Source organism: Talpa europaea (assembly GCF_964194135.1).
Source record: "Talpa europaea genome assembly, chromosome: 11".
Classification (NCBI taxonomy): domain Eukaryota; kingdom Metazoa; phylum Chordata; class Mammalia; order Eulipotyphla; family Talpidae; genus Talpa; species Talpa europaea.
In genome coordinates, this window is record NC_140078.1 from 60874473 (window position 1) to 60889628 (window position 15156).

The following is a 15156-nucleotide window of genomic DNA, read 5'->3' on the forward strand; positions in this document are numbered from 1 at the left end:
AGTGCTGTCTTTAACTCTGCGCCACCAGGGAGGCCCTAAAATGTGCATATCTTTTGCCATAGTAAATCTGCTTTGTGAATTTCTCCTAAGGGAATAAGTTATGCGCAATATGTATGAGAATATTCCTGACTGAAGTATTATCAAAAAGGTGAACAACCTAAATATTCAATGAAAAGGACTGTTTGACTCATGTTGAAGCACATGGTAGGGTACTAGAAATATTAAAATCATTTTAAGTAGCATATTTAAAACATGAGAAAATATTCATGCTATATAAAGTGGAAAGGCAGCTTTTAAAGCAGTATATATCATTTGATATCAACCTTGAAAATGCATAGAAGGAGTTTATGCCAAAATTTTGTCTGTGATTTCTGGGTAATAGGTCACAATTTCATGCACAATTTTAATATTCTTCTTTGTAATTATCTGCTGTTTCCAATAGCTTTCCATTAATATTTTTAAATCAGAAAAAAAAACTTGCTTTGTTTATAAAAACAAGTAAAGAACAGAATAAGAATTGTTGAGACTTCTCCCTTCTAATCAGACTGATGGCTGGTGCTTATGAATAACAATAGTTGTAATGACAATAGCAAAGTTCCTTTGAGGGTGTTCCTTTTTTTAAAAAAAATATTTTATTTATTTATGCATATAAGAACTGGGGTACAGGCCAGAGGTGGGGGGGTAAGAGGTATCACCAGAGACAGAGTGGGGAACAGAACAGGCAGATTGACTGAAATACACTGCCAAGGGGAGCAGCAGGCGAGCCAGGAGATGTCTGCTGTGCCATGTGGGTCACCTCCCTGGCCGGGGATCTAACTCATGCTACAGAGGCTGTGGACAGCTTCACAGTGCTGTGCTCAATCCCTTGTGCCACCAGAGAGGACCCGAGGGTTTTCCTTTAGTCAATCACCCACTGGTGCTGAGCTCTTTCCCTGCATGGACAGCCAATTCAGGCTTACAGAGGTTGGGGAACTTATCTGTGAACACACCACTCAGTGATAAATAACCCAGGCTTCTTACTTGATCTGATTTCAGAGCCCACACTACCTCAAAGACCCTCAGCCCTACAAATCCCATAAAGAAGTTTTATGTTATATCACAATATCTTAAGAAGTACCAAGTCTACCCAGACCTGAATCCAGCTCTAGAAAAAAAGATGGGATGAACTTCCTAAGAGGGAGTCTACCCACCCATCACAGAAATGCTTCCAAAAACCCACTGTTAATATTAATTCAGCCTCTTGAACTCTGATGAAGTAACAAGTTTCTCTTTGAGAGTCTGGTCAAGCCTAGCCATGCCTGTGTCCATATACATTTCTTGGTCCAGAGCCTGATTTCCATAAAGCGTTTATGCATACGAGGTGGTTGAATGATGACATGTAAGTTACATGAGGCAGAGATTGTGTCTGTCTCGGTAGGCATCATTCCCCTAGCATCTAGATGGTAACCAGTATAGAAAGTCTCAACGTATGTGTGCTGGCTAACTAATGAATGAATTATATCACCTTGGGTTATATCTCCTTTCAGTCTTTCAAGACAATAAAATTCTTTCTAGTCTATCTGAATTAAAATACCCTTTCTTGCCTCCTCTACCCCACTTTAATGTTTTGGTTGTACGTTCTAGGTATCTTTCTTATGGTGCTAAGATCAGCTTTACAACCAGTGCTACTATCAGAATTCACCATGGATTTGCACAAAGGGATTGTTAGGTATTTGGTTTGAGTTCTGTGTTCCAAGCTTTTTTTCTGTTAAAATAAACTTCCCCACCCTCTCCCAGAGCAAAACTGCTCATTCTGTTAACTGGGTCACTTGCCAGAGAGCCAAGATTCTGTCTTTTTTTTTTTTTTTTTTTTTTTGCCTGGTCTTGTGTAGGGCCAAGACCCAGTGAGCTGGGCTCTAAGGACTTGCCAAGGCTTTCGATTAATGCCAGTTCCTACAAACACCTCATATCCCCATCCTCCTGCCTTCACCCAGATCCTCCACCTCCCAAGGCAACCTGCCATACTGTGGATCTGGAAATTTGGAGGCAATTCTTAGCTTGAGATTCTTCAACTGGAGCTCTGGGCAAAGGGTCCAGGTGTGAATTCAACATTGCCACCCCTCTGCTGAGGTTTTGGGTGAAAAGGATCTTCAAATAAGTTCTCCTGATTAAGCATTCTTGAGCCCGTTGCAGGTTCCCTGGAGAGCTGGATCAACTTCCCAGTTCCAAAGACAAATGTGTTAGAAGCTTGGACACAGCTTGTTTTTAAAAGTCCGTATGAGAGGCCAATTAATGGATGTGGTTCTGTAGTCCAAAGGAAGAAATGAAAGGGGCATCACTCAAGAGGCAAGTAAGGAGCAATGTCTCTGGGGAATTGTGGGAAGAGGGCAAGTCAGACAAACCCATGCCGATTAAAAAATATATAGAAATTATAACATGAATACATAGAAATATTAACAAGTAAGTGTAATTAACAGATACATAGAAAAGTATTCAATTAAAAGCATGCACAGGTCAATGAACACCTATAAACCAGAACCAAGGTCAGAAAACATTTCCTACCAGCACCCCAAAGCCTCTCCTTGTAGCCCCGATTTTTGCCTATTTTTGAATTTTATTTAAATGGAATTCCACAATATGTAGTCTTTTGCAGCTGGCTGCATTTACTCAATATTATGAGTCTCATTGACTCTTGTGCTGTTTGGAGATGCTTATTGATGCATAGTATTACATTTTGTGAACATATCATCATTTAATTGTGAATCTCACTCTTAATGGTTATTCAGACAATTTCCAATTAGGAACTATTACTGTCATGCTCCTATGAACATTCTGGTACATGTCTTTTAATGGGTCTCTTGAAAGTATGTGGAATTGCTGTGTCAAAAAGAATGCAAATATTCAACTTTAGTAGACACTACCAACCAGTTTTCCAAATTTTTTGGCCCAATTTACACTCAACCAGCATTTCAGACCAGTTGTTTTGCTCTGGGTCTTTAACATGTTGCTTGAGAGGGAGCACAGGCTCAGAAAATACCTTATCAGTTATGTGTGCCTTTGGCCATGCCTTTGACTCCTGGGGCTCCAGGAGCCCCAGTTTTTGCATCTGTATAATGGACATATTATTTATACATACTGGCTTCAGAGGACGAGATAAGAACTGACTAGAGTGGGTCTTTAACTATGTCTGACCCATAATAGGGTCTCAGTAATAAATAATTGTCTACTGATTGTTTTCCTAGATTAATCCCCAAAGAGGGAGGATCTGTGTGTGTGAGGGTGACAGCGATGGCCGCAGAGATTATATCATTTTTGATGGAGTTCTACTCAGTATTTATGCAGTTCCTGGGGTGGAAAAGGGAGACACAAATCTTTACCCAGGTAAGGAGAAGACTTCTGAGTGAGCATGTGAGAACTCAAGAAATCCTTTACATGCATTCCTGGGAAGTTCCAATCAAATTCCAACCAAATAAAACCAAACAGAGCCCAGAGATTCATTTGTAAATGATTATAACGCTTCAGGTTCTTGTCTGATGAGCCATCCAACTCAGACTTGTGCAGTGCCCAGCAATCTTCCCAAAGTTTGGACAAATCTGAAATCAGTTGCTCTCACTCCTTTGCCCCTTCCAGCCTCTCCCTCCCCTTGTAGACTTAACTCCTGCTCTCAGAACTTAACACTATTACCTCTGGGCAGACTCCACCATTAGTTTTAATTAACTGCAAAGTTAAATAACAAGGAGGATCCTAAACCGTCTTCCCAGAGAGTCAGAAATCAACATCAACCATACAGGACACGCACCACTTGCCAAAATGCCTTTTTATTCCGTGTATATACACATGCTCACATATGTATATATGAGCGTATAAAATATATAATAGAAAAATTGGTCCTGATAAATGTTTCCTTTCAGTTGCACACCAAAATTGGGTGGCAATAGGAAAATGCATTTTTTACAAGATGACTTCCTTCCCCATTGAGCCTGGCAAAATGACACGTCCCCTGGCAAATTGCTGCACGGGTATTGGATCAGATTCCTAATTAAATGGCATTTCTAGTGAAGGGTTGTCTATAACAGTGAAGCTAGATGGATAGCTAGCTAGATACACATATTCATACATATGCATATATGTTATATAAAATAGATATACATATATATGTTATTATATATGCAGCCAAGGCAGAGGGGACAGTGCACCAAACTTGCACGGGTGGAGAAGTAGATCTGCTCTTTTGGGAGACTCCCTCTGGCCTAGGAGCGCTCACACTGCCCAGATTTCCAGAAACCGTGGTTAACGTCCTCTGATGTGATCGCGGAGGGGGTTGGGAAGATCAGAAAAATCTTGGTAGGTTTGCATCACCGCCTCTCCCTCTGCTTGACTGCAAAAGTGGCTGCCCTTGATTTATAGCCGCCTCTCCTGCTCAAGTGTAAAAACCAATCTAAGGGTGCACTGAGATTTGCAAACTTCTCCCCGAATGCAACGGGGCGCTGCAAAACAGTCGCATGGTGCGGTGGGACGGGCGGTCGGCCACCCTGGCTGCGGGAGCCTCAGCCTCCCTGAGGACGCGAGAGATGGAGTTGGTTCCTCCCTGGTGTCCCGGGAGGTCCGGGTCTGATATTGTGCTCCAGCGCTCCATGCCGGGGCCCGGAGCCCGGGAACTCTTTGGGCGCGCCTGGCCTCGCTCGGCTGGGTATCTGGGGCTCTTTGTTTGCCGGGCACAGTAATCCTGCAAACCGCGCTCACCGAAGGCAGAGGCCCCGGCGCCTTGGACAAGCGCGCTACTGGCAAGCCGGTTCGAATGTTTTCAATAAAATGCTTCCTGAGGAATAAAAGGGTGATCGCAGAAGAATTTCTTTTCAGAACTTAATCTATTTTCAGCAGTTAAGCGCAGCACCATGTAAATCAGACCCTACATATCCCTTTAGAAAGGAAGAAAGGAAGGGGGAATATTACACCATAAAGTTTGTTTAGGTTTGGTTTGGTTTGGTTTGGTTTCCCCTCCAACAAGTCACGGAGGAGCAGAGAGAAAGAACATCAGATCTGCCCAGTGGGTGTTTCCCCAGCCTCAGCAGCCTTGAACTTGCCATCGGCCCCCCCAAGCTTTTCAGCTCCCTAGAGAGATGGCACAGAAGGACGCACTTTGTATAGCAACCTAATAATCAGGTGAGAAAATTAATAATAATAATAATAAATAGTGCCCTTTGTCATCTGGAATCAAGCGATAAAAACCACTAGGGCTGGAATTGTGACACCTTTCTTGAGTAGAAACGCTTGCCTTTTCCCTCGTGATCCCAAAAGTGTTGCAAATGTGTAAGCTTTTGCTCCAGAAAGGGATTTTCCTCTGAGGTTGTCTACACACCGGGAAAGCGTCTGCTAAGTAATTTGTAGTTAAAGTGAGGGCGATTTTTGGTATTAATTTTTTTTAAACCAGTCATCACAACAGTGTTGGGGGGAGTGACCATGAAAAGGCCAGGGGGCAGGAGGAGGCAGGAGGAGAGGGGAGGTTTTAGCCGAACCAGTCATGTTTAATATGCTCCCCACAAGAGAAGCCCTTACAAAATCAATAGACAGCCGCCAGCTGTGCTTAAACCTGCGATTTCAATTAAAACATTGCGCTCCAGTCCTTGTGGTTGACTCTGGATCCCCAGCCTGTGGTCTGAGAGTGGCTTGGCCCCAGATCCCGAAGGTCATGGTCTGGGTCAGGTCCAGCGGAGGGCCACAAGTGCCAGATCCGGGCACCCCCACTCTGCAGTGTGGGAAGAGCACAGAGGAACGTCCAGCCTAACTCTGGAAGTGTTTCTCCACCCAGGCCAAAAAGCTGAGGACCAAACGTGGCCCAGATGGGGCAAAGCATAAGGCTTTTTTGACTGTGGCGCTGGGAATGAAGTGGGCAGGGAGCTGAGGCCTCAGGGCAGAGGAGCCCACAGTGGGTACAGTCCTGGCTGGTGGTAGACAGCGGGCTCTGCTGTGTAGCCAGACAGGCCAGCTCAGCCTTGGAGTCTTGCCGCTGGGGAGGAGCCCACTCTGAGGCCTAGCGAGCCATTCTTGGGCCATGACCACGTGCCTCTCAGTGAAGTGGTTTGTTTGGGCCAACTGTCCACCCCAGCACCGGCACCTCCATGGTGGAGCTTGTCTACCAGTCTGGATCCATGTGAGAGCGCGTCTTCCAGTGTGTCACCAAGGTCTCCCTTCACCTTTGTCAGAAAACCAGAGTGTTAAAGTTAGAGGACTTCTTGAAGGCAGGAGGATTCGTTTTCAGTGAATGAATCCCACTCTGTGAATCATCCGCTTATCCTTGGAGCCTCCTATTGCCCTTCAATGAAGTCATTTTGGATAGCTCCCCCTCACCAAAAACATGTAGGGAGAACGAAGTCGCCCCTAATCCTATAGAACACCTACATCAAGTTGCTAAAATCGTCCAAGTTTAAATCCTAGAGTTGCTCCTTTTATTTGTTTTTTTTTTTAAAAAAAAAAAACATTTCAGTCTGAAAAACGAAGATGCTGAGATTGAGAATGAAATTTGGAAGGTGAAGGAGCAGCGAATGGAAATCTCCGCACTCCCTCCACCATGCACCACTTTCCCCTAGTCCTCTATTATTCTGCCTGAAATCATCTCGTTTACAGAAAATATTTGTTTGCACTATTAGTTGGTACTGGAGTTAATTACTCAATGTGTTAACGTGAAGTAATATGTATAAAAGTAGGATCAGTGTTTATTGTGTGGGTGAGCTGTTGAGCGGGTGCTTGAATAAACTGCAATTAGGGTTAGATAGAGATTAATTAACATGTGAGTGGCAAGGTGTAAAATAGTTTCCAACCCTCCACTTCAATATAATCTGCAGGCAAGGGAAAGAGAAGTTTGTGGAAGCTAATTAAATACTTTCATAAAAGCCAGTGTATTCACCCAACATTTGGAAAGAGAGGCACATTAGGGGCAACTTGTTTTTACCCAAATGTTTTCTTTCTGTGGAGGTAGCACTCCTTTGTGATGCTGGGGAGAGAGGGAGATGGCTTCTGCAGCTACAAAAAGCGCTAGGGATGGCAAGGCAGGTTCACAGGAAGCCTTTGGAAGCCTTTCAGCCTGATAGAGCTTTCAAACCAGCAGATCTGTCGAGCTGCTGCGGAGATCAACAATTACCCAATTTGGAAAGGGGGTTGGGGTGCAGTGCTGGTGATTGAACGGGATCCACAGGAAAGTCGGGATAGAAAATCAGGTTTTGAGACCCTGCGGGTGTATTGATACTGTTTCAATGTCAGGGTGAGTTGTGGGTTTGTTTGGGTTTTTTTTTGTTTGGTGTGTGTTTGGTGGGGGTATCCATGTCTCTGTGTTCACTTTAACGTAGAAATGGGGGTACGCTGGATCTGGAAGTCCACATCTCCGAACTTCTAAAATTACCAGGCTATCTAGAAATATTCTCCTTTGGAAGAGCAAGTCTCCTTCTAGCTTCGAAATCTGGAAGTTGGGGGGTGGAGGTGGGGGAACAGACTGCTGACTGCTGGATTTAGGGGTAGTTTTGAAGCTTGGCAGGTTTAAAAATTAGCCCACGGCAGTCACCTCCAGGTCACTTTCCCTCGGAGACCTCTATTTGTTCCCACTCCCGTGCTTTCCAAATCCACTTTTACTTTCCCTTACCTGCCAAGTCCATATCCCCTCTGAAGCTGTGTGTTAGAGGGAGGATGAGTAGCAGAGAGACCTTCTGAAGAGGAAAACCGAGTGATTTGCCTTTCCTCCTTTCTCTGCTGTTTCCTGGGTGTTTTACAGCTGAAAGGTCTAGGACCCCCTACTCAGCCCCTCAAGACTTGGTCCCGAGTGAAAAAGGAGAGGGTTTGCCTCCACCAGCACTTTCTTGGGTTCCTAAAGATCGTGTGTCTTTGGAGATGGAATTTACTATCAAACCCTCAACCCTGTTTGCTCATATTATACCCACCGTAATCCTCTTAAACTGTGGTTGTGGCTACAAAGCTCATGGTCTTGCAAAAGCCGGCTGGCAAGATATAATTGTCCCGCAAACAAAACCGTCCAAAAGTTTTTTTTTTTTTTTAAAAAAAAAAAAAAAAAAAAACCCTGCGCTCCCCCCTCCTCTTTCCCAAACCTAATTCTCTCGCTGGCTCTCTCGGTAGCCACCCCCCACCCCCCATCCCCATAAGAACCCTCAGCCTCGACCACTTTTGTTATCACCAAGAGCCCCCGGCCTGTTGAAAGTGCTGGAGCGTCTTTGAGCAGTTTGTTGTGATACGCAGGTGGAATGGTCTGCAAACAGATGAATTCAGCCCCTGCAAACCGAGCGCGGAGCGCGCTGCTTTTGTGCGCCAGGCACAAAACGCTGAATTCCTCCGAACTTACTTGGGGCCTGTCTAGAAAAGGGTCTTTTCTTCCCTCTGCTTGTACCTCTGGCCACACTAAGTCTCTGCCCGCCCCCCTTCGGGCCCCCTCCCTCTCCCCTCTGATAATCCTTCTCTTTATTTTACAAAAACACAAAACCCGGTTCCACGCGGTGCTTTAGTGGCTAAAAGTGAAAGAACTGCCTTGGCAGAATTCAGCTCTATGAATCACTTCGGAAAATTGGTTCTGCTGAATGGACTTAGGAGGAAAAACGTTTTAATAGGATCCAGGGGAGGTTCTGCAGTTTCAATCTGCTCCTTAAACAGGTGGAGATTGGACCTTCTCAATTATACAAACAGTAAGTACCCGTCCACGGGGAGAGCTGCCCTCCGAATCCTCCCCGCACGCAGCCCTAAACCAACAGCAGAGGCGGGCTTCGCCTCAGACACCCGATCACACATCAGCGATTCTGATCGATTAAGATCTCAAACGGCCCTCCAGCCCGCCGCGCCGTCGCCCCCGGCCGCGGGCGGGTAGCCCGCCAGAGCGCAGGAGGAGCGCCCGCCGGGCGCCGAGGCCCCGGGGATCTGTGCGCCCGGCCTTGCTCTTCTGGATGCTTCGGGGTCGTCCTCAGGCGGCGGGAGCTCTCTCCCGACCTCCGACGCCAGCCAAGGCTAGCTCGTTTTTGCATAAATTAATATTTCCCCATTAACAAGTTCCCCCTCCAAACGCGGCGCCCGCGTCCATGCGCCACATCCTAATGAGGTAATTATCATTTGCGCGTGTTCGGGGCTGGCGCCGGCTCCGTGGGTAAATGGCAGTTTATTAGCACGATGCCCAGCCCGGCTGCGGAGGGCTGAGGGAGACTTCCGCGGCTAGACGGACACCCAGGGGCCACTTGGGGCGGCACGTCCAGGACCTCCTGCCCTTCCCGCATCCCCCAAACCTGTAGGCCCCCAAAGTTGTGAATCACGCACGGAACTCTGCCTGGGTTTGGGCTACCCCCCCCCCTTCTTTCCACCGGCAAAACCATCACGATTCCTCCCCCTCCCCCTCCCGACTCTTCCCTCCTTGCCGATTTGCGAACCGCTCGCACTTTCCCGAGGGGAGCGCGGGCGCCAGTTGCCTCCTTTTAAAGTTTGAGGGGCGGTGGCGGCGCGGCCGGCAGGCGCGGGGAACAGAGGGGCCGCTACGGGAGTCGCGCCGCCGCCCATGTCATTCCACTTCAAGTGACTTCATGTGATGTCAGCTGAATGTAAAAGACAGTGATCTCACGCGGAGGGGAAGATGTTTGCCATCAAAATGTGACAGAGGAGACACGCTGCATGGCTCGGAACGCATCTCCTTGGCGGTGGGGGAAAAAGGTAAATGCGAGGTGGCTCTCCCGGACCTCTTTAACTTTGCCCCTTCACTGTCCAGCTCCCAGCGCGCGTGGCGGAGGCCGGGGTCCAGGGACCAACTCAGGGGGGTTAATTTGAGGCTCTTTTCTTTCTTTTTTTTCCTCTCTCTCTCCTTTTCCTTTGTAAACCCTCCCCCTTCTTCCCCCTTTCAAAGTCCCAGGGCAGGGACTGGTGGGTTCCTTTGCGCGCCGGGTTAATGGGCGGTAATTTGGTACCCTTGGGTGCACTTTGTTCTGCCCCTGTTCATTTGAATGCAAATGGGTGACCTGGACCCGACAAGGTGCTTATTAAATTGCGGTTTCCCTCCCTGCCTTTTCCGGAATGCAGACTTAGAGAAGAGGCTGCGCCCTGGCCCAGTCCGGCACGGCTCGGCTCGGCGCGCCATGGCCAGCTCGGCTTCCCTGGAGACCATGGTGCCCCCGGCCTGCCCGCGCGCTGGAGCGTCGCCGGCCACTTCCAAGACGCTGGCCTTCTCCATCGAGCGCATCATGGCCAAGACGTCGGAGCCCCGTGCGCCCTTTGAGCCCCGGCCGGGGGCGCTGGAGGCGGACGGTGGCCAGGGCAAGAAATTGCTCAACCTCTGCTCGCCGCTGCCCTGCATGATCCCCCTCCAGCCCCTAGGCTACGAGGTGCCGTCCAAGACGTTGCTCAGTTACTCGGAGCTCTGGAAAAGCAGCCTCCGAGCGGGCAGCGGTGGAGCCGGCGGTGGTGGTGGCGGGGGGGCTCCTGTGTGCGGCGCCAGCGGCTTGTGCAAAACCAACTGTGGCGTATGCTGTAAGGCCGAATTGGGCCTGGCGCCGTCTGCGCTGCCCGCAGGCAGGGTCATCAAGCCGCAGGTCATCAACCAGGCGGTGGGGCTGCCGGCCAGCGGCTCGCTCTACTACTTCAACTACCTGGACTCCGCCGCCTACCCGCCGTCTGAGCTCCTGGGCGGCCACCTCTTCCCGTCCGGCCTCCTCAACGCCCAGACCCCCGCCGCCCTGGCTGCACACCCCAAGCTCTTTTTGCTGGAGAACGCCAAGTTGGCCAGCCTGGCCGCGGACAAGTTTCCCCACCCGGCCCCCTACACCCACAAGGAGCGCTTGCCCGCGCCGCTGGAGCAGGTGCTGAAAGAGAACTCGGCCCTGACCGCCGAGCGCGGGGGCGTCAAGGGCCACGGAAAGCTTCCCGGGGGCTCGGCGGACGGCAAACCCAAAAATTTCACCTGCGAGGTGTGCGGCAAGGTGAGGCAGGGGGACGTGGGGCCGGGAGGGGTGAGCGGCAGCCGCTGCTCCCCTGGGACAGCCTGAACTGCCCGTTTCTCAAATCTCCGAGCTCCTCAGTAGCTGGCCACGCTAATGGGGGGGCCTAGTTGGGTCTCAGTTTCCTGTTCTGTAAAATGGGGATACAGTTGTCAGTGATCACACAGGACTGACGTGAGTGGTGGGTTGGGAAAAGCTGTGCAAAATGAAAAGGGTCCTGATTTCTGAAGTGGGGTGCTGGTTGGAGGAGCTAGGCTGTGGCTTCCCGGGCTGACGCTCGACCCTCAAACGGACGCTGCACAAGGCCCCCTCGTGTCCTTCCGTAGGTGTTTAACGCTCACTATAACCTCACGCGTCATATGCCGGTCCACACCGGAGCCAGACCGTTCGTGTGCAAAGTCTGCGGCAAAGGCTTCCGCCAGGCCAGCACTCTCTGCAGGCACAAAATTATCCACACGCAGGTACGTGGCCCCCGGGGCGGGCCCGCCCCGAGCGCAACCCCCTGTGCCTAAGCTACAGCCTTGGGGAGAGGATGACCAAGGGGTCCCCTTAACCCTCCCAGGGGGCCTGTGTCCCCGCAAAGTGCCCCGGAAGTGGTTCTCTCTGGGCCTGGGCCTGGGCCTCACTGTGCACGCGCCCCTCTCTGCAGGAAAAGCCGCATAAATGCAACCAGTGCGGCAAAGCCTTCAACCGCAGCTCCACGCTCAACACGCACATCCGCATCCACGCGGGCTACAAGCCCTTCGTCTGCGAATTTTGCGGCAAAGGCTTTCACCAAAAAGGTAATGTGCCGGGCGAGGCCCTCTCCTCTCCTCACCTCGGGACTCGGCGGGTCACGGCTATCGGGAAGGCAAAGAAGGATCCGGAGAGAGGGAGCGAGCGGGAAAGCTGCATGCTCGGCGCAGCATTTCTTTGGAATCGGGTTGTGCCGGGTTGGGTGGAGGCTCTCAGGGCTGGGTTAGACCTCGTTGGATTCAGCTGGTTGCACGGGGAGGCTCCAGATGGGGCAGATGGAAGGGATGGTGTAGGGGTAGAGGGAAAGGAAGTGTGAGAAAGAGGGCCGCCCTATAGAAAACGCTTCCCTTTGTAGCCGGGACTCCCCTTTCAAATGAAAAAAAAAAAAAAAATCCAAGGCAAAATCCACCTCCTGGGAACAACTTAAAAAACTATAGGGGGGGAGATGGGGGGGTGGGGGAGGGAGACACTCTACTGTCCCAGGTCTGGCGCCCCGCTAGGATTTTCCAAGACACTTTTGCAACTCTAGGTGGTATTCGAGGGACTTAAGGGAGTCACTTTAAAATAATAATAAACAAATAATAATGAGGGACGAAGCCCGGGTTCGTGCGAATTTCTTCGAGCGAGGCAGCAGATGGGTGAAGGGACCCGTGCGACGCTGGGCTGAGCCAAAGTTTCCCCGCCCGCGGAGCACAGCGGGAGGGGCGCTGCGCAGGCCTCGGGACCCGGAGGGGCGGGGGCCCCGGGGAGGCGAGGCGGGTCCAGGCTCCCCGTCCTGCAGCCCAGAGCCCCGGGATTGACGCGTACGAAGTTTGACAACTTCTTCACTCCAAGAGGTCGCGCCCGCCTAGCCAAGCGTCGCCCTCTTAGCGCGGGCGCCCGAAGCCACCTCGGGACGCGCCCCCCGCCCCCTCATCGCCCCCAATGCCACTTCAACCTCCCCACTTTTTTGTTTTCGGTCTCCTGTAGGGAACTACAAGAACCACAAGCTGACCCACAGCGGCGAGAAGCAGTACAAATGCACCATCTGCAATAAGGCCTTCCACCAGGTCTACAATCTGACCTTCCACATGCACACCCACAACGACAAGAAGCCTTTCACGTGCGCCACTTGCGGCAAAGGGTTTTGCAGAAACTTTGACTTAAAGAAACACGTGCGCAAACTCCACGACAGCGTGGGCCCCTCCGCCCCGTCCACAAAGGACCTGACTCGGACAGTGCAGAGCTGAGAGCTACTGCCTCGCTCTCCCTTGCAGCCCCATCCCGCCCTAAAACAGATCACACGTATAAACTTATTTCTAAAATTAAAAGGAAAAAAAAATGCTATAGCAGAGAGGCTAAAATCTATTTATCGAAACCAGCGTATTTTTGGAAAGCTAAACGTTTCCTGGATGACTGGCAGCAAACGCGCGGCTCCCACCTTTGTATATTCGGGAAACTTATTTAAACCCAGTGCGCCGAAACGTATTTAAGGTCAGGCCTCGGCTTCTCCAGCGGCCGGTTTTAACCCCAGCCTGTCACGTGAACGCCCCGGAAGAGCGCGGCGCCCTCAGACGTCTTTATACAGCCATGTAAACCCTCCTGTGCAAGCGAACGCGGAATATATACATATATAACCCAATAAACAGAATTATTAGTGCGCGTTTTCTTTCCCCTCCCCCCCTCGCCGTGAGGTCTGCTCAGCCACCCCAGAGAACGAGAAGGAAATAGATGTTTGTATCACTTCCCTCCCCAAATGCGACTTCTTTGGGGGCGCTGGGTCCAGGTGGAGACCACACCGGCGTTCCTGCGGCGCTTGCGTGTTAGGATCCCCCGCCCCCCCCTAGCCCAGCCCCGGGAGCCAGGGTGCAAAGGCCTACAGCTGCCTCCACGTGGTGCCAAGTTTCTATTCCGTGACTGTGCCGACGCTTGGGATTCTGGGTGTTGCCATATTTGGGTAAGAATTTTTTTTTAATAGGAGGGGTTAAAAGTGGGTGGGTGTTGGAGAGTAGGTTTTGGGTGCGTTTTCAAGCCAAGCGGGCGTGCTACGAGGGGGTAAACCGCCCCGCACTGCCCCGCCCGGGCGCTCCACCGCGCGCCTGCTCTGCGCGACCTCAGGGGCTGGGCGCGGGGGGTGCGCGAGGGAAGAAGCAACTCTTGCTCCCCAGCGTTCCTGAAGGCAAGAGTTGGAGGTGAAGAATCCCCAGCCCCGCCGGGACTCTGCGCGTCCCCCATCTGCGGCCTTCGCCCGGGGCCGGCCTCCAGGAGCGGTGCGCCCTGCCGCGGGGGGGCGCGCCCGGACCCCGGGAGCTCCCCGCCGCCCCCGCCAGCGTCCTGATCCCCGCGCAGTTAGCCCATTTCCTGAATGGCTGTCTCCTCTGCCGAGCTCGCCGATGAAATGATCTCACGCTTGCTTTCTAAGTAATGACCCAAATTAAGAGAGAAAACAGAGACCCTTCAAACAGCATTACATTAATCATCTAATCATTCCCAGGAGGGGGCCGGCCGCCGCCTCCCGGTTTGATCCGAATCTGGATAATCAAGAGCTCGGATTACTGACGCGGGCGCCGGGCCTCCCCCCCACCCCACCCTCCACCATCCCCCACCCTCTTAATATTAGCGCAGCGATTCAGCCCACGTCTCCGGGAGCAGGGCCGGGAGGCAATGCCTCGCGGGGCTGGGGAGCGCGCGGCCTCGCCTGTGCAAGCGCGAGGCTGCGGCCGTGGCTGGGCGTGACCTTACCGGGTTTTGCACGACAGGTGGAAGATTTGGGAGCGGGATGCTTAATGCAAAGGACAGTCCCCAAGTAACGCTGAAAGAAACTTGGGAGAGTTACCCCAATACCCGGTATACAATGGGCGCATCGTGCCAACCGCACCAGGCACTTCCACGATCCAAAAAGCTGGTCTTTCCTTCGCGCGTGCTAAAAGCCAGGCTCTCGACACGCTTCACTTCGAATGTTCCCAGAACCCCGCGAGCCGGGGTGATTATTTTACTGTCGGGCGGAGCATTTGAGGCAGAGGTTAGGTGAATGGCTCGCATAGGTGAACAGGACTGGGGAGGGCCAAGGTTAGAACGCTGGTCTTTTTAGGGGCCCCACACGGCCTGCGGCTCTTGTGGGTGAGGGAAGAGGGACGTGGGGCCGCTGGGTAGATCCGCGCTGGTCGCCGCCGAGGGTTGGGTCCCCGGCGCCCACCCCAATTCGCAGACCCATTGCGCGGGGAAGGAGAATTGTCGATTTTGTTTGCACAGAGGATGGCGACAGCTTCCTCAGGCTGTCGCGGGGTATTTTTAGTACCTCCGATTCAGAAATAGGAACTTGTACATTAGAATTCCATTTCCTGAAAGGAGCGCGTCCTCTTTTTTTTTTTTTTTTTTTTTGGTATGCCTCCCTCTCCCCCTCCCCCAAGTCTGGGAAGCTGAAGACGCAGCCAGGAAAGGGGGGCGGTGGGGTGGGGGGACTAGGAAGCAAGGAGGAATTTAAATGTTAGCTTGTTCT

The 15156-nt window shown here is 51.4% G+C and overlaps 1 protein-coding gene across 1 annotated transcript; it reads left to right on the forward strand.

Annotated features, from left to right (window-relative positions):
• The first annotated feature begins 10070 nt into the window (after window positions 1-10070).
• On the forward strand, window positions 10071-12921 carry FEZF2 (FEZ family zinc finger 2). Its single transcript, XM_084247347.1, has 4 exons — window positions 10071-10925; window positions 11270-11404; window positions 11593-11725; window positions 12648-12921. The coding sequence occupies exons 1-4, from the start codon at window positions 10086-10088 to the stop codon at window positions 12905-12907; spliced, it is 1368 nt and encodes a 455-aa protein (XP_084103473.1). The 5' UTR covers window positions 10071-10085; the 3' UTR covers window positions 12908-12921.
• The last annotated feature ends 2235 nt before the right edge of the window (window positions 12922-15156 follow it).